The sequence below is a fragment of the Somniosus microcephalus genome, chromosome 12 (genome assembly GCF_052327205.1).
Source record: "Somniosus microcephalus isolate GS21.2 chromosome 12, FLI_Smic_1.0, whole genome shotgun sequence".
NCBI lineage: Eukaryota > Metazoa > Chordata > Chondrichthyes > Squaliformes > Somniosidae > Somniosus > Somniosus microcephalus.
The window spans coordinates 1,887,127-1,907,184 of NC_140998.1; the positions used below are offsets into that span (position 1 = coordinate 1,887,127).

Genomic DNA, 20,058 nt, shown 5'->3' on the forward strand with positions numbered 1-20,058 from the left:
TTGAGGACCCTCATCGGAACGTACTGAGGACCCTCATCGGAACCACTGAGGACCCTCATCGGAACGTACTGAGGACCCTCATCGGAACCACTGAGGACCCTCATCGGAACGTACTGAGGACCCTCATCGGAACCACTGAGGACCCTCATCGGAACGTACTGAGGACCCTCATCGGATGTACTGAGGACCCTCATCGGAACCACTGAGGACCCTCATCGGAACGTACTGAGGACCCTCATCGGATGTACTGAGGACCCTCATCGGAACCACTGAGGACCCTCATCGGAACGTACTGAGCACCTTCATCGGAACCATTGAGGACCCTCATCGGAGCGTACTGACGACCCTCCTAGGAACGTACTGAGGACCCTCATCGGAACCATTGAGGACCCTCAGCGGAACGTACTGAGGACCCTCATCGGACGTACTGAGGACCCTCTTCGGAACCACTGAGGACCCTCATCGGAATCACTGAGGACCCTCATCGGGACGTACTGAGGACCCTCATCGGGCGTACTGAGGACCCTCATCGGAACGTACTGAGGACCCTCATCGGAACGTACTGAGGACCAGCACGGGACCACTGAGGATCCTCATTGGAAAACAGTGACAGGATCGGACAAAGTCAACATGGATTTACAAAAGGTAAATCGTGCTTGACTAATCTACTGGAATTTTTTGAATATGTAACTGGTAGAATAAATAAGGGAGAACCAGTGGGTGTGGTGTATTTGGACTTTCAAAAGGCTTTCGATAAGGTCCCGCATAAGAGATTAGCGTGTAAAGTTAAGGCACATGGGATTGGGGGCAAGGTATTGACTTGGATAGAGAACTGGTTGGCAGACAGAAAGCAGAGTTGGAATAAACGGGTCTTTTTCCAAGTGGCAGGCAGTGACTAGTGGGGTACCGCAGGGATCGGTGCTAGGACCCCAGCTATTCACAATATATATAAATGATCTAGACGAGGGAACTAGATGTAATATCTCCAAGTTTGCAGACAACACAAAGCTGGGTGGGCGTGTGTGCTGTGAGGAGGATGCTGAGAAACTCCAGTATGATTTGGGCAGGTTGGGTAATTGGGCAGAAGCATGGCAGATGCAATATAACATGGATAAATATGAGGTTATCCACTTTGGTGTCAAAAACAGGCAGGCAGATTATTATCTGAACGGCAACAGATTGGGAGAAGGCAAAGTGCAACGAGACCTGGGTGTCCTTGTGCACCAGTCGCTGAAGGTAAGCATGCAGGTGCAGCAGGCGGTTAAGAAGGCAAATGGTATGTTGGCCTTCGTAGTGAGAGGGTTCGAGTACAGGAACAAGGATGTCTTGCTGCAGTTGTACAGGGCCTTGGTGAGACCACACCTTTGCAGTTTTGGTCGCCTTATCTGAGGAAGGATGTTCTTGCCATGGAGGGAGTGCAGCGAAGATTCACCAGGCTGATACCTGGGATGGCAGGAATGACGTATAAGGAGAGATTGGGTCAATTGGGCTTATACTTGCTGGAGTTTAGAAGAATGAGAGGGGATCTCATTGAAACTTATAAAATTCTGACAGGACTGGACAGACTAGATGCAGGATGTTCCCGATGATTGGGGAGTCCAGAACCAGGGGTCACAGTCTAAGGATAAGGGGTAAGCCATTTAGGACAGAAATGAAGGAGGAATTTCTTCACCCAGAGAGTGGTGAAGCTGTGGAATTCTCTGCCAAAGAAGGCAGTAGAGGCCAATTCATTAAATATATTCAAGAAGGAGTTGGATATATTTCTTAAGGCTAAAGGGATCAAGGGATATGGGGAGAAAGCAGGGACAGGGTAGTGAATTTGGATGATCAGCCATGATCTCATTGAATGGCGGAGCAGGTTCGAGGGGCCGAATGGCCTACTCCTGCTCCTATCTTCTATGTCTATGTTAACGTACTGAGGAACCTCATCGGAACCACTGAGGACCCTCACGGAATGTACTTCCCCAAGCCCACAGACTACTCCTTTAAGCAAATCCTTTTTCTGTTGCAATTGGCACTACATGATTAAGTCGCTGTAAGACTGGCACAGACATGGTGGGCTGAATGGCTTCCTCCTGTCTGGTAAACTTCTATGGTTGTGTAGTTAGGTTAGAGATACAGATTGTGTAAAGAGCACATTGTACCAAAGGTGGTGGTAACCTGTCTACAGGCTTTACAGCTCATTCACATGCTGCTGGAGCTGGTGCTCATTTCAAGGTAACGAAAGACTGAATCAATCACATTTTTACAGTCATTGCTGAGATTTTATTTATAATTCTGAACCCTACACCATTCTTTCAATTTGAAATACCAACAACAGATCCTGCGATTTGTACTGCTATTTTCCAAATGTAGATGAATAAAATCTCACTATTGGTCTTACTGGGAATTCGAATACAGGTGGGCCTGACTAGCGCAGAACCTGCAAGAGATGTCCAGAACCCTCCGAAGGGGCACATGATCTATACATACAGGCCTGTAATCAAACAGTAATCATAATTGACAGGGGATCACGCCTCAGCCTTGGAGCCACAGCTGACAAATATCGCTCTTTCATTGGCTAGAACAGACGCAGCCTTCCGAAAGAGTGAAGAGTTGGGAGCAGCAAGACTTGTGGGTCAAGAGATGAAATCATGAAGTGCCCTTACTGTCCTTACTTCATAGAATGATAGGATGATGCAGCACTGCAGGCCAATCGGCCCTTCCTTGTCCTCATGTAAAACATTTGCACTGAGGCCTAACCTAGTAGGCTTTATATTTAAAAGTACAATGATGAGTCTACACTGAATCACTGGGTTTGTCCCCCACCGCAACAGCACAAGCAGCTTACAGACTCGCTCCTCACTGCTGTACGTCCAGACTCGGGCTACAAGTTGCAGCAGGTACCAGTTTATTATTTCTATGGCGTTCAGAATCCTGACAAAATGTTAAGCAGAATTTTGGATTCTTTCCAGGTGTGTGCAGGTGTGGTTTGTGCCGCAAAACAAGGTCACTGTAAATCCTTCAGTGTTGTGCTGTGTAGTTACACCTGCAAAGGGAGCATTCCAAAAACATCTGACTGAGGCCCCGGCACCCACGGTATATGTACAGCAACCCCGCTCTGTGCCAGCACATGTCCCTCAGAAGACAAGAGATTTTATTGATGCTCAAGAAATAGGAAAAAAGCAGCACAATGAGTCAGATTATGGGAGTGATTTCCCGGAGGGGACGGGTTTCTGGGAGCGATTTCCCAGAGGGGGACGGGTTTCTGGGGGTGATTTCCCAGAGGGGGACGAGTTTCTGGGAGTGTTTTCCCGGAGGGGTCGAGTTTCCGGGAGTGTTTTCCCGGAGGGGGACGAGTTTCTGGGAGCGATTTCCCGGAGTGGACGGGTTTCTGGGAGCGATTTCCCAGAGGGGGACGGGTTTCTGGGAGCGATTTCCCGGAGTGGACGGGTTTCTGGGAGCGATTTCCCAGAGGGGGACGAGTTTCTGGGAGCGATTTCCCAGAGTGGATGGGTTTCTGGGAGCGATTTCCCAGAGGGGGACGAGTTTCTGGGAGCGATTTCCCAGAGGGGGACGAGTTTCTGGGAGCGATTTCCCCAGAGGGGGACGAGTTTCTGGGAGCGATTTCCCAGAGGGGGACGAGTTTCTGGGAGCGATTTCCCGGAGTGGACGGGTTTCTGGGAGCGATTTCCCAGAGGGGGACGAGTTTCTGGGAGCGATTTCCCAGAGTGGATGGGTTTCTGGGAGCGATTTCCCAGAGGGGGACGAGTTTCTGGGAGCGATTTCCCAGAGGGGGACGAGTTTCTGGGAGCGATTTCCCCAGAGGGGGACGAGTTTCTGGGAGCGATTTCCCAGAGGGGGACGAGTTTCTGGGAGTGATTTCCCAGAGTGGATGGGTTTCTGGGAGCGATTTCCCAGAGGGGGACGAGTTTCTGGGAGCGATTTCCCAGAGGGGGACGGGTTTCTGGGAGTGTTTTCCCAGAGGGGGACGAGTTTCTGGGAGTGTTTTCCCCAGAGTGGATGGGTTTCTGGGAGCGATTTCCCAGAGGGGGACGGGTTTCTGGGAGTGTTTTCCCAGAGGGGGACGAGTTTCTGGGAGTGTTTTCCCAGAGGGGGACGAGTTTCTGGGAGTGCAGATGGAGTGATTTTGAGGAGAAGCAACAGTTAGAAAACGCATCAACATTTGCTGCAAGAGAAGTGATCACGATACATATTCAAAACATTAGACTTTGGCAAATCAGTTCCAAAGAGAATCTGCAGATATAAAGCAGTCCCTGCCACCCTTGCAGGCGAGGCTGTCGGTGCTGGCTGAGCGACCATGGCTCTATCCGCGGACTTGGCTGGTTAGCTGGACTTCTCTTCACAGTGCTGCTTCGTTTAAGATTATGGAACTGCAGATTCCCTCCTCTGCCTTGCTGGCTAACCGCTGTGAGATGTGAAAAAAAACAAAGCATGCATTAAGGACTGACTGACCGAAACCAGCAGCTGCAGCAGTCTCTGTTTATAGGCCAGCTGGAGTCCAAACCATCACCACATGATTTAGAAGCCAGTCTGCACGTCCAACTGGAGGGGCACAGGCCCAAGTCCAGAGGCGCCTGTCACTCAATTTGCTGGCCACACTTCTCCACAGCCAGAGATCAAACAACAAATGATGCAAGACTTTTAAATGCGTGCACACAACTGAAGGAAAAAGTAAAAGCTCACAGTTAGAGTTTTGTCAGGATAATGTGAACAGTTAGAGTGAATAGGAAAAGGAACAGGAAGAGCTCATTCACCCCTCGTGCCTGTTACATAGGAACATAAATACTGTGGGAACAAGAGCAGGTCAGAAGCTGGGTATTCTGCGGCGAGTGTCTCACCTCCTGACTCCCCAAAGCCTTTCCACCATCTACAAGGCACAAGTAAGGAGTGTGATGGAATACTCTCCACTTGCCTGGATGAGTGCAGCTCCAACACTCAAGAAGCTCGACACCATCCAGGACAAAGCAGCCCGCTTGATTGGCACCCCATCCACCACCATAAACATTCACTCCCTCCATCACCGGCGCACCGTGGCTGCAGTGTGTACCATCTACAAGATGCACTGCAGCAACTCGCCAAGGCTTCTTCGGCAGCACCTCCCAAACCTGCGACCTCTTCCACCTAGAAGGATAAGGGCAGCAGGTGTATGGGAACACCACCACCTCCAAATTCCACACACCACCATAACTTGGAAATATACCACGGTTCCTTCAATGTCAAAATCCTGGAACTCCCTCCCTAACAGCACTGCGGGAGCACCATCACCGCACGGACTGCAGTGGTTCAAGGCGGCGGCTCACCACCACCTTCTCAAGGGCAATTAGGGATGGGCAATAAATGCTGGCCTTGCCAGCGATGCCCACATCCCATAAGCTCCCAGGAGGTGGGTTGGCACTTTAAATATGATAATAAGGCTGGAGGCCTCTGATTTAACCTGCTTTGCAGGTTTAACTGTGTCTGGCCAGGGTTCCCGGGCCTCAGGAAACCCGGCAGATGCAGCGAGGCAAGTACCCCCTCGGGGAGCAATCTTGTGGGCCAGAAGGAGCAAGAGCGCTTTGTCCAAGCCCCCCAAGATTCCCCATCATCAGCCCCCCCCCCCCCCCCCCGCCGGGGCCAGGGATCAGACCACCCCGGGATCGGGGATTGGACTCCCCCAGAATTGAAGCCCCCTCCACCCACCTGGTCGGGGATCGGACCTACCTAGGGTGCAGCCTCTTCTCCAGCATTTCTCACCCAACTGGAAGCCAAGCCTGTCAGTGATGTGAGGTTTTAACTCCACAGCGTGCAGGGAGAGCCGGATTTCCGGCGCGCTATCTGGCCCCTCCGCTCCCGGCAGATCCAAAAGTTCAAATTCCCCCCATAGAGTTACAAAAGCAAGGAAGTTATGCTGAACCTTTATAAATCACTGGTTAGGCCCCAGTTGGAGTATTGTGTCCAATTCTGGGCTCCGCACTTTAGGAAGGATGTCAAGGCCTTGGAGAGGGCAGGGAACCACCGTTGATATTATGTACTTGGATCTTCAAGGTTTCACATTGCCGATTAATATTCACAATAAGGAGACAGATTAGGAGGTAGAGCACATCGCCAGCACCGATCCCCGGGACACCCCACTCAGCACATCGCCAGGACTGATCCCCGGGACACCCCACTCAGTACATCACCCAGCACCGATCCACGGGACACCCCACTCAGTTCATCTCCCAGCACCGATCCACGGGACACCCCACTCAGTACATGTCCCAGCACCGATCCCTGGGACAGCTCGGCCCCGTGGCATGCTCCTCCTGCACCATGTAGGAAATCAGGGACACTTCCTGTGTCCCTGATGACCATGTGTGCGGGAAGTGTATCCAGCTGCAGCTACTGACAGACGGCATTGCGGCGCTGGAGCTGCGAATGGATACATACTGGAGCATTCGCGAGGCTGAGGACGTCGTGGATATCACGTTTAATCAGTTGGTCACAGCGCAGGTAAAGGCTGCACAGGCAGGAAGAGAATGGGTGACCGCCAGGCAAAGTAGTAGGCGCAGGCAGGTAGTGCAGGAGTCCCCTGTGGCCATCCCCCTCTCAAACAGATATACCACTTTGGATATTGTTGGGGAGAATGGCTTATCGGGGGAAGGCAGCAGCAGCCAACTTCCTGGCACCATGGGTCGTTCTGCTGCACGGGACGGGAGGAAAAAGAGCGGGAGAGCTATAGTGATAGGGGATTCTATTGTAAGGGGAATAGATAGGCGTTTCTGCGGCTGCAAACGAGACTCCAGGATGGTATGTTGCCTCCCTGGTGCAAGGGTCAAGGATGTCTCAGAGCGGCTGCAAAGCATTCTGGAGGGGGAGGGTGAACAGCCAGCTGTCGTGGTGCATAAAGGTACCAACAATATAGGTAAAAAACGGGATGAGGTCCTAAAAGCTAAATATAGGGAGTTAGGAGGTAAATTAAAAAACAGGACCTCAAAGGTAGTAATCTCAGGATTGCTACCAGTGCCACGTGCTACTCAAGAGTAGAAATAGAAGGATATTTCAGATGACTACGTGGCTAGAAGAATGGTGCAAGGGGGAGGGATTCAAATTCTTGGGACATTGGAACCGGTTCTGGGGGAGGTGGGACCAGTACAAACTGGACGGTTTGCACCTGGGCAGGACCGGGACCGATGTCCTAGGGGGAGTGTTTGCTAGTGCTCTGGGGGAGGGTTTAAACTAAAATGGCAATGGGTTAGGAACCTGTGCAGGGAGACAGAGGAAAGGGAAGCAAGGATAGAAGCAAAAGACAAGAAGGAGAAAAGCAAAAGTGGAAGTCAGAGAAATCAAGGGTGTAAATCAAACAGGGCCACAGTAAACAATAATTCTAAAAGGTCTAAGAGTGTTAAAAAAACAAGCCTGAAGGCTTTGTGTCTTAATGCAAGGAGCATTCGTAATAAGGTGGATGAATGAGCTGCGCAAATAGATGTAAACGGATATGATATGATTGGGATTACGGAAACATGGCTCCAGGGTGACCAAGGCTGGGAATTCAACATCCAGGGGTATTCAATATCCAGGAAGGACAGGCAAAAAGGAAAAGGCGGTGGGGTAGCATTGCTGGTTAAAGAGGAGATTAACACAATAATAAGGAAGGATATTAGCTCTGATGATGTGGAATCTGTATGGGTAGAGCTGAGAAATATCATGGGGCAGAAAACGTTCATAGGAGTTGTATACAGACCCCCCAAACAGTAATGCTGAGGTTGGGGATGGCATTAAACGGGAAATTAGAGATGCGTACAATAAGGACACAGCAGTTATCATGGGTGACATTAATCTACATATAGATTGGTAGCAAACCAAATTAGTAACAATACTGTGGAAGAAGAATTCCTAGAGTGTATACGGGATGGTTTCCTGGACCAATATGTCGAGGAAACAACTAGACATCAGGCCATCTTAGACTAGGTATTATGTAATGAGAAAGGATTAATTAGCAATCTTGTTGTGCGAGGCCCCTTGGGGAGGAGCGATCATAATATGATAGAATTCTTCATTAAGATGGAGAGTGAAGTAGCTAATTCAGAGACTTGGGTACTGAATTTAAATAAAGGAAACTACGATGGTATGAGGCGCGAGTTGGCAAGGATGGATTGGGGAATGTTACTTAAAGGGTTGACGGTGCATAGGCAACGGCAAACATTTAAAGATCGCATGGATAAACTACAGAATTTGTTCATCCCTGTTTGGCATAAAAATAAAACAAAAAGGTGAGTCAACATTGGCTAACAAGGGAAATTAGGGATAGCATAAGGTCCAAGGAGAGGACATATAAATTGGTCAGAAAAAGCAGTAAACCTGAGGATTGGGAGCAGTTTAGGATTCAACAAAGGAGGACAAAGGGATTAATTAAGAAAGGGAAAATAGAATGAGTGTAAGCTTGCTGGGAACATAAAAACTGACTGTAAAAGCTTTTATAGATATGTGAAGAGAAAAAGATTGGTGAAGTCAAGCGTAGGTCCCTTGCAGTCAGAATCAGGGGAATTTATAATGGGGAACAAAGAAATGGCAGACCAATTAAATACATATTTTGGTTCTGTCTTCACAAAGGAGGACACAAATAACCTCCCAGAGATGTGGGGGAACATAGGGTCTAATGACAGGGAGGAACTGGTAGAAATCAGTATTTGTAGGGAAATGGTGTTAGGGAAATTGATGGGATTGAGGGCCCATAAATCCCCAGGGCCTGATAATCTACATTCTAGGGTATTTAAGGAAGTGGCCCTAGAAATAGTAGATGCATTGCTGGTCATCTTCCAAAATTCGATAGACTCTGGAACAGTACATAAGAACATAAGAAATAGGAGCAGGAGTAGGCCGTACGGTCCCTCGGGCCTGCTCCGCCATTCAATAGGATCATGGCTGATCTGAATCTAGACTCAGGTCCACTTCCCCGCCCTCTCCCCGTAACCCCTAATTCCCTTATCTGCTAGGAAAATGTCTATCTCCATTTTAAATTTATTTAATGTTGCAGCTTCCACAACTCTCTGGGGTAGCAAATTCTATAGATTTACTACCCTCTGAGTGAAGAAGTTTCTCCTCATCTCAGTTTTGAAAGGGCAGCCCCTTATTCTAAGATTATGCCCCCTAGTTCTAGTCTCACCCATCAGTGGAAACATCCTCACCGCATAAGAACATAAGAAATAGGAGCAGGAGTAGGCCAATCGGCCCCTCGAGCCTGCTCCGCCATTCAATAAGATCATGGCTGATCTGATCCTAACCGCCAATCTACTATCACAGAACCATCTCCTGAATCTAACAGAATTAGACACACGAAATAGGAGCAGGATCAGGCTACACGGCCCCTGGGCCCGCTCCGCTACCCACAGGGCCATGTCCGATCCGAACCTAGACTCATGTCCAAATTCCTGCCCGCTCCCCGTAACCCTTAATTCCCTTTACTTCTAGGAAACTGTCTATTTCTGTTTTAAATTTTTGTAATGATGTAGCTTCTACAGCTTTTTGGGGCAGCATATTCCATGGACCTACCACCCTCTGAGTGAAGTAGTTCCTCCTCATCCCAGTTTTGAAAGAGTAGCCCCTTATTCTAAGACGATGGCCCCTAGTTCTAGTTTCACCCATCATCGGGAACATCCTCCCCGCATCCACCCGATCCAACCCCTTCACAATCTTATATGTTTCAATAAGATCGCCTCTCATTCTTCTGAACTCCAATGAGTAGAGTCCCAATCTACTCAACCTCTCCTCATATGTCCATCCCCTCATCCCCGGGATTAACCGAGTGAACCTTCTTTGTACTGACTCGAGAGCAAGTATGTCATTTCTTAAGTACGAACACCAAAACTGTACGCAGTATTCCAGGTGCGGTCTCACCAATACCTTGTACAACTGAAGCAATACCTCCCTATTTTTATATTCTATCCCCCTAGCAATGAAAGCCAACATTCCATTGGCCTTCTTAATCACTTGCTGCACCTGCATACTAACCTTTTGAGTTTCGTGCACCAGGACCCCAGATCCCTTTGTACTTCAGTACTTTCCAGTTTCTTGCCATTAAGATAATAACTTGCTCTATGATTTTTCCTGCCAAAGTGCATAACCTCACACTTTCCAGTATTGTATTCCATCTGCCAAATCTCTGCCCACTTAGCCTGTCTATGTCCCCTTGCAGGTTTTTTTTATGTCCTCCTCACTCACTACTTTCCCTCTCATCTTAGTATCATCTGCAAACTTGGATATGTTGCACTCGGTCCCTTCCTCCAAATCGTTAATATAGATTGTAAAGAGTTGGGGTCCCAGCACTGACCCCTGCGGAACACCACTAGTTACTGATTGCCAGCCCGAGAACGAACCATTTATCCCAACTCTTTGTTTTCTGTTAGATAGCCAATCTTCCACCCATGCCAGTATATTACCCCCAATCCCGTGATTTTTTATCTTGATCAGTAATCTTTTGTGTGGAACCTTGTCAAATGCTTTTTGGAAGTCCAAATACACTACGTCCACTGGTTCCCCTTTATCCACCCTGTATGCTACATCCTCAAAGAATTTGAGCAAATTTGTCAAACATGACTTCCCCTTCGTAAAACCATGCGGACTCTGTCCTATTAAATTATGTTTATCCAAATGCTCTGTTACTGTTTCCTTAATAATGGACTCCAACATTTTGCCAACCACAGATGTTAGGCTAACTGGTCTATAGTTTCCAGCTTTTTGTCTACTTCCCTTCTTAAATAAGGGTGTTACATTAGCAGTTTTCCAATCTGCTGGGACCTTTCCTGAGTCCAGGGAGTTCTGGAAAATGATCACCAATGCATCCACAACCCCTACCGCCACTTCTCTCAAGACCCTAGGATGTAGGCCATCAGGTCCGGGGGATTTATCTGCCTTAAGTCCCATTATTTTACTGAGTACCATCTCCTTAGTGATTTTAATCGTGTTTAGCTCCTCCCCCCCATTGCCCCCTGTTTGTCCAGTGTTGGGATATTTTTAGTGTCCTCTACTGTAAAGACTGATACAAAATATTTGTTCAGCATCTTTGCCATCTCCATGTTCCCCACCACTAGTTTCCCGGTCCCGTCCTCTAAGGGACCAACGTTCACTTTAGCCACCCTTTTTCTTTTTATATAGCTGTAGAAACTCTTGCTATCTGTTTTTATATTTTTTGCTAGTTTACTTTCATAATCTATCTTCCCTTTCTTAATTAATCTTTTAGTTATTGTTTGCTGGCTTTTAAATGCTTCCCAATCTTCTATCCTCCCACGAGATTTGGCTAATTTATATGCCCTTGTTTTCAGTCGAATACTATCTTTTATTACTTTACTAAGCCACGGATGGCTGTCTTTTCTTTTACTCCCTTTTTTCCTCAGCGGAATATATTTATCTTGAAAGATGTGAAATATCTCCTTGAATGTAGACCACTGCTCTTGTACCGTCTTACACTTGAATCTGTTTTCCCAGTCCACTTTAGTCAATTCTACTCTCATACCTTCATAGTCTCCTTTATTTAAGCTTAGTACGCTGGTTTGTGATCCAACTCTCTCACCCTTAAACTGAATTTGGAATTCAACCATATTATGGTTACTCATTCCAAGGGGATCCTTTACTAGGACATTTTTTATTAATCCTGTCTCATTACACAGGACCAGATCTAAGATTGCCTGTCCCCTGGTTGGTTCAGTTACATACTGCTCAAGGAACCCGTCCCTAATACACTCTATGAACTCTTCCTCAATGCTGCCATGCCCAATTTGATTAGTCCACTCAGTATGAAAGTTAAAATCCCCCATGATTATAGCTGTTCCCTTATTACAAGCCCCAACTATTTCATGATTTATACTCCGACCAACAGAGTTGCAACTGTTAGGAGGCCTATAAACTACGCCCACTAGTGACTTTTTCCCCTTATTATTCCTTATCTCCACCCAAACTGTTTCACTATCCTGATCCTTTGACCCAATATCATTTCTGACTATTGCAGTGATTCCATCCTTGATTAACATAGCAACCCCACCTCCCTTTCCTTCCTGTCTGTCCTTCCTAATTGTCAAATACCCTTGCATGTTTAGTTCCCAGTCATGATTATCTTGCAGCCATGTTTCCGTAATGGCCACCAGATCATACCCATGTGTAGTTATTTGCACCGTCAACTTGTCAAATTTGTTACGAATGCTGTGTGCATTCAGATAAAGAACTTTCAAATATGTTTTCTGATCATTTATTCCTGCTTTTACCCTTTTTACTACTTTACCTTTATCAGTATACATTCTGTCCCTTCCTGACATGCTCTGGTTTTTAATTCCCCCATGGATTGGCGGGTAGCTAATGTTACCCCACTGTTCAAAAAGGGTGGTAGACAGAAAACGGGGAATTACAGACCGGTAAGCCTGACATCGGTAGTGGGGAAAATGCTAGAGTCCATTATAAAGGATGTAATAGCAGAGCACTTGGAAAAAAGTGACCTGATCGGACAAAGTCAACATGGATTTACAAAAGGTAAATCGTGCTTGACTAATCTACTGGAAATGTTTGAGGATGTAACTGGTAAAATAGATGAGGGAGAACCAGTGGATGTGGTGTATTTGGATTTTCAAAAGGCTTTCAATAAGGTCCCGCATAAGAGATTAGCGTGTAAAATTAAGGCACATGGGATCGGGGGCAAGGTATTGACTTGGATAGAGAACTGGTTGGCAGACAGAAAGCAAAGAGTTGGAATAAACGGGTCATTTTCCGAGTGGAAGGCAGTGACTAGTGGGGTACCGCAGGGATCGGTGCTAGGACCCCAGTTATTCACAATACATATTAATGATCTAGATGAGGGAACTAGATGTAATATCTCCAAGTTTGCAGACAACACAAAGCTGGGTGGGTGTGTGTGCTGTGAGGAGGATGCAGAGAAACTCCAGTACGATTTGGACAGGTTGGGCGATTGGGCAGATGCAGTATAATGTGGATAAATGTGAGGTTATCCACTTTGGTGGCAAAAACAGGAAGGCAGATTATCTGAATGGCAATAGATTGGGAAAAGGGGAAGTGCAATGAGACCTGGGTGTCCTTGTGCACCAGTCGCTGAAGGTAAGCATGCAGGTGCAGCAGGCGGTTAAGAAGGCAAATGGTATGTTGGGCTTCATAGCGAGAGGATTCGAGTACAGGAGCAAGGATGTCTTGCTGCAGTTGTACAGGGCCTTGGTGAGACCACACCTTGAGCATTGTGTGCAGTTTTGGTCGCCTTATCTGAGGAAGGATGTTCTTGGAAGGGAGTGCAGCGAAGATTCACCAGGCTGATACCTGGGATGGCAGGAATGACGTATGAAGATAGATTGGGTCGATTAAGCTTATATTCGCTAGAGTTTAGAAGAATGAGAGGGGATCTCATTGAAACTTATAAAATTCTAACAGGACTAGACAGACAAGATGCAGGAAGGCTGTTCCCGATGGCGGGGGAATCAGGAACCAGGTGTCACAGTCTAAAGATAAGGGGTAGGCCATTTAGGACTGAGATGAGGAGGAATTTCTTCACCCAGAGAGTGGTAAACCTGTGGAATTCTCTACCACAGAAGACAGTTGAGGCCAATTCATTAAATATATTCACGAAGGAGTTAGATATATTTCTTAAGGCTAAGGGGCTCAAGGGATATGGGGAGAAAGCAGGGACAGGGTAGTGAATTTGGATGATCAGCCATGATCTCATTGAATGGCGGAGCAGGCTCGAGGGGCCGAATGGCCTACTCCTGGTCCTATCTTCTATGTTTCTATGACACCCCACTCAGTACATGTCCCAGCACCGATCCCCGGGACACCCCACTCAGTACATCACAATAGCACCGATCCCTGAGACACTCCACTCAGTACATCACGCAGCACCGATCCCTGGGACACTCCACTCAGTACATCACCCAGCACCGATCCCTGAGACACTCCACTCAGTACATCACCCAGCACCGATCCCTGGGACACTCCACTCAGTAAATCTCCCAGCACCGATCCCTGGGACACTCCACTCAGTACATCACCCAGCACCGATCCCTGGGACACTCCACTCAGTAAATCTCCCAGCACCGATCCCTGGGACACTCCACTCAATACATCACCCAGCACCGATCCCTGGGACACTTCACTCAGTACATCACCCAGCACCGATCCCTGGGACACTCCACTCAGTAAATCTCCCAGCACCGATCCCTGGGACACTCCACTCAATACATCACCCAGCCCCGATCCCTGGGACACTTCACTCAGTACATCTCCCAGCACCGATCCCTGGGACACTCCACTCAGTACATCACCCAGCACCGATCCCTGGGACACTCCACTCAGTACATCTCCCAACACCGATCCCTGGGACACTCCACTCAGTACATCACCCAGCACCGATCCCTGGGACACTTCACTCAGTACATCTCCCAGCACCGATCACTGGGACACTCCACTCAGTACATCTCCCAGCACCGATCCCTGGGACACTCCACTCAGTCCATCTCCCAGCATCGATCCCTGGGACACTCCACTCAGTACATCACCCAGCACCGATCCCTGGGACACCCCACTCAGTACATCTCCCAGCACCGATCCCTGGAATGCCCCACTCAGTACATCTCCCCGCGCCGATCCCTGGGACACCCCACTCAGTACATCTCCCAGCACCGATCCCTGGAACGCCCCACTCAGTACATCTCCCAGCACCGATCCCTGGGACACTCCCCTCAGTACATCTCTCCAGCCTTACCTCACTGGTCTGAGTCGTACCTGTTGCTTCCTGTTTTTAGCCAATTCGTATCTGCCTCCACTTTTACTGAGAATACCCTCTGCCTTCACATTGTGTAGCAGCCTTTCAAGTGGAACTTTATTAAAGGTGATCTAGAAGTTGAGGTACATCATATCCTCCTGTATGCAACCCCTCACAACTCGGAGGCCGTATCTCCCGCATTTTGACCGTCTATAGGTTTTTGTTGCTCCACCCACTCTGTGCCTCTATCAAGTTTGCCTTCTTATGCTCTGAACCGGCCAATGATGAGTACAGGCCAGGGGCACTCAAATAATTGGTCTAGACGTTTGCCATGTCCAAAATGGATGAAGAGGCTCGCGAGGTATGACGAGTTAGAAACACAAGCATTATTCTGATGGATGACCGTTCTACTCCCTTACCTCAGGAACAGGCTATTTTAGCTATCTTTCCAGACAGGCAGGCCATTTCACTCCTTCCCCCTCCCGTCAAAATGACATATACAATAATACACTAATGTGTTTTGCAAAGCTGCACTAACGGGAACAATCTAATCCTTCCTGTAACATTCCTACACTGCAGCCACCAGTAGTTACTCGCGACAGAGACAGCCTTCAGGATTATCAAGATATCGTGGCTTTAATGTAGAAAACCGCCCCAAGGCACTTCACAGGAGTGTAATCAGATAAAAATTGACACTGAGCCAAAGAAGGGGATATTAGGAGGGGTGACTAAAAACTTGGTCAAAGAGGTGGGCTTTAAGGAGAGTCTTAGAGGAGAGGGAGATGGCAAATGTCAAGAGAGAGAGAGAGAGAAACAAGACAGCAGCATGATATCAAAGGACAATAAGCTTCAATCAGAGAATGAGGAAGAGTGTACTGAGGAAAGGTCATTTCTTCATTAGTTTATCCTTCACATACATTAGGACAACAACACAGTCCACGATTGCAAGAATGAGACACAAGATGCCTGGGCACAAAGGCTGGGGGCTTTGCAAACAAATCCTAGAGTACAACGCGGTGTGATTCTCGATTAGGTGTACACTATTGTGCCGAGGTGCGAAGGGCGCTGTCTGCTAGGTTTTCAAGTGAAAGGAGTGTGCACAGACGAGCACCGCCTCTATAATGACACTAATCTGCTTTTAAGAATAATGGAAAAAGAACGTTTTATGTAAAAATCAATGTAAAAACTAGCACATTAAGTGTACTTGCATATTATGTGTACCTGGACTTTAGGTTCATTTTTAATGTAAAACCGTGCACGGTATGTGTAAAATGATGGGCAACTGTGTTCCTTTCACTGTTGTAATGCTCAATGGCGGGGATTACGGCAGTACATTAACGTAGGAACATACAGGCATATAGAAGATAAGTACTCTATCGATTTACAAGAGGCCATGTCTCGGAGGCAGGGTGGATTAAGTGAGCAAACACATTTCCCATTACTAAACTTCGATTCACATCGCACTAAATGCCCGCTGATTCAAGGATGTATTATGCGTGAATTGTGACACAAGGCCTAAGGCAGATACTTGCAGCACACAGATAAGGGACATTCCACTACATAGTGCATCATTCATTCTTCAGAAGGGACTGAGAGCTACACCAACAATGTATGACTAGAAAATGGGAGTTCCTGACACTTCCTCAGTATTGCTTCAGTGTTGGTTACTGTGGGCAGTTAGAGCAGGTGACTCAAACCTAAAGTCAACCATTAAGCAAAAGGTGATTCTAATTCCTACCTCCGATGACAACAAGCGAAGAGGGAAGATGTATGAGGAAATCGTGGCAGCTGTAGAACCGTAATCGAGGTGGTGATTTGCTCCTATGCTCTGTAATACACACGCTACATGTCATTAGACATTAATGATCAAACATCAATTGACAGTTACTGCTGCTACTGTGCGTGAGGAGCTACAGGTCGACACAAGCCATGCACTCGGCCATATCGCCCAAGACCAACATCCAATCCGAGACTACCTACAGAAGCAACCACCACCAAGCAACCTTTCACAGTTCCAGGGAGCAGCGAGGCGAGGAGGAGCCCGGTATAAAAACCGGAGAGAGCACCGAGGCCCGACCAGTTCCAGGGAGCAGCGAGGCGAGGAGGAGCCCGGTATAAAAACCGGAGAGAGCAGCGAGGCGAGGAGGAGCCCGGTATAAAAACCGGAGAGAGCACCGAGGCCCGACCAGTTCCAGGGAGCAGCGAGGCGAGGAGGAGCCCGGTATAAAAACCGGCGCGAGTACCGAGGCCTGACCAGTTCGGAGCAGGGAGCAGCGAGGCGAGGAGGAGCCCGGTATAAAAACCGGAGAGAGCACCGAGGCCCGACCAGTTCGGAGCAGGGAGCAGCGAGGCGAGGAGGAGCCCGGTATAAAAACCGGAGAGAGCACCGAGGCCCGACCAGTTCGGAGCAGGGAGCAGCGAGGCGAGGAGGAGCCCGGTATAAAAACCGGAGAGAGCACCGAGGCCCGACCAGTTCAGAGCAGGGAGCAGCGAGGCGAGGAGGAGCCTGGTATAAAAACCGGAGAGAGCACCGAGGCCCGACCAGTTCCAGGGAGCAGTGAGGCGAGGAGGAGCCCGGTATAAAAACCGGAGAGAGCACCGAGGCCCGACCAGTTTGGAGCAGGGAGCAGCGAGGCGAACCAACTCAGCAGCGGGGAGAGGTGTAAAAAGTAATCAGAGTGTGACGTCACCAGGGAGCAGGTAAGTGATTGGTTGGTGAGTATTTCTCTTTTTTAAACTTTAACTCTGTAGTTTATAGTTACTAGGGTCTTTTCTGGTGTAGCAGGGACTGTTGGTAGACCATACAAGCGCCTTAGAGAGATCTTTAATTGGTGATAGTGATTTAATTTAAAAAAGGGTAAGTCATGCCAGGAGAGCCCAGCCCCATGTTATGCTCCTCTTGCTCTATGTGGGAATTCAGGGACACTGCCGGTGCCCCTGATGACCACGTGTGCCGGAAATGCATCCAGCTGCAGCTACTAGCAGACCGCATTGAGGCGCTGGAGCTGCGGGTGGATGGGTTGTTGAGCATTCACGATGCTGAGAGGGTCGTGGATAACACGTTTAGTGAGTTGGTCACACCGCAGGGTAGGGCTGCACAGGAAGAAAGGAAATGGGTGACCACCAGGCGGAGCAATAGAAGCAGGCAGGTAGTGCAGGAGACCCCTGTGACCATTCCCCTCTCAAACAGGTATACCGATTTGGATACTGTTGAGGGGGATGACTCACCAGGGGAAGGCAGCAGCAGCCAACTTCCTGGCACTGGGGGTGCTCCTGCTGCCCAGGAAGGGAGGAAAAAGAGTGGGAGAGCAATAGTGGTAGGGGATTCTATAGCAAGGGGAACAGATAGGCGTTTCTGTGGCCGTAGACGTGAATCCAGGATGGTTTGTTGCCTCCCTGGTGCCAGGGTCAAGGATGTCACTGAGCGGCTGCAGGGCATTCTGGAGGGGGAGGGTGAACAGCCAGAGGTCGTGGTCCACATTGGTACCAACGACATAGGTAAAAAGAGGGATGAGGTCCTGCAGCAAGAATTTAGGGAGCTAGGTGGAAGATTAAAGAGCAGGACCTCAAAGGTTGTAATCTCTGGATTACTCCCGGTGCCACGTGCTAGTGAGTATAGGAATAGGAAGATAGAACAGATGAATGCGTGGCTAAAGGGATGGTGCAGGAGGGAGGGCTTTAGTTTCCTGGATCACTGGGTCTGCTTCTGGGAAAGGTGGGACTTGTACAAGTCGGACGGTTTACACCTGAACCAGAGGGGGACCAATATCCTTGCGGGGAGGTTTGCTAGCACTGCTGGGGGGGGTTTAAACTAACTTGGCAGGGGGATGGGATACAGAGTGGAACTATAGTAGGGGGTGATTTACAGCCAAATACGGAGGAAAAAACAAGTCAGCTGGGAAGGCAGAGCAAATATGTGAAGGCAAAAGGAAATATGGCAAGGCTGGAAGGCATTTATTTTAATGCAAGGAGTCTTGCAAATAAGGTGGATGAACTGAAGTTGTTGCTGAACACATGGGAGTACGATATTGTTGCTCTCACGGAGACATGGTTGAGGGAGGGTCAGGACTGGCAGCTCAATATTCCGGGGTATAGAATCTTCAGGCGAGACAGAGGGGGGTGTAAAAGAGGAGGGGGTGTTGCAATATTAATTAAGGAATCAATTACTGCTGTAAGGAGGGATGATATATTAGCGGGTTCCTCTAATGAGGCCATATGGGTAGAACTTAAAAACAAAAAGGGGGCAAGCACTTTGCTGGGAGTGCACTATAGGCCCCCAAACAGTCAGGGGGAGATAGAGGAACAGATGTGTAGGCAAATCTCAGAAAAGTGCGAAAATAATAGGGTAATAATAGTGGGGGATTTCAACTTCCCCAATATTAATTGGGATAGTCAAAGTGTGAAAGGCTTAGAGGGTGCAGAATTCTTAAAGTGCATCCAGGAGAGCTTTTTGAGCCAACATGTAGAAAGTCCTACAAGAGAGGGGGCGGTACTGGACCTAATTCTAGGGAATGTAGCCGGGCAAGTGGTGGAAGTGTCAGTAGGAGAGCATTTTGGCGACAGTGACCATAATTCGGTGAGATTTAAGGTGGTCATGGAAAAAGACAAAGACGGCCCGGAAATAAGGGTTCTAAATTGGGGAAAGGCCGATTTTAATATGATAAGGCAGGATCTGGCCAAAGTGGACTGGGAGCAGCTACTTATAGGAAAATCCACATCAAAGCAGTGGGAGACTTTCAGAAGGGAAATAGAGAGAGTACAACGCCAACATGTTCCTGTAAAGGTCAAGGGTGGGACCAACAAGCAAAGGGAACCTTGGATGACAAGGGATATACAAAAATGCATTAGGAAAAAAAGGGGGGCTTTTGGCAGTTACAAAAGACTAAAGACAGAGGAAGCCCTAGAGGAGTATAAAAAGTGCAGGGGCATACTTAAAAAAGAAATTAGGAGGGCGAGGAGGGGCCATGAAATAACACTGGCGAGCAAAATAAAGGAAAATCCTAAGATGTTTTATAAGTATATTAAGGGCAAGAGGATAACCAGGGAAAGGGTAGGGCTCATTAGGGACCAAAGTGGCAATCTGTGTGTAGAGCCAGATGATGTAGGCGGGGTTTTAAATGAATTTTTTGCATCTGTGTTCACTATGGAGAAAGACGATGTAGACATAGAAATCGGGCAAGGGGACTGTGACATACTTGAACATATTAGCATCGAGAGGGAGGAGGTACTAGTGGTTTTAGCAGGCCAAAAAGTGGATAAATCCCCAGGCCCGGACGAGATGTATCCCAGGCTGTTGTGTGAGGCAAAGGAGGAGATTGCAGGGGCTCTGACACAAATTTTCAGAACCT

At 48.2% G+C, this 20,058-nt stretch overlaps 1 protein-coding gene across 3 annotated transcripts in view; it reads right to left on the reverse strand.

Moving 5' to 3' along the window:
* Positions 1–2,242: 2,242 nt before the first annotated feature.
* The window catches only part of flvcr2a (FLVCR choline and putative heme transporter 2a), a 238,658-nt gene continuing 220,842 nt past the window's right edge, over positions 2,243–20,058 (reverse strand). For 2 of the 3 annotated variants that reach the window (XM_086002524.1, XM_086002525.1), the window contains 2 exons: positions 16,449–16,538; positions 2,243–4,408 (listed from right to left, as the gene is read on the reverse strand). In XM_086002524.1, the coding sequence (XP_085858650.1) occupies positions 4,343–4,408; positions 16,449–16,538 (156 nt within the window). In that variant the 3' untranslated portion in view covers positions 2,243–4,342. The remainder of the gene's footprint in view (positions 4,409–16,448; positions 16,539–20,058) is intronic. The other variant, XM_086002523.1, reaches the window with a different exon arrangement.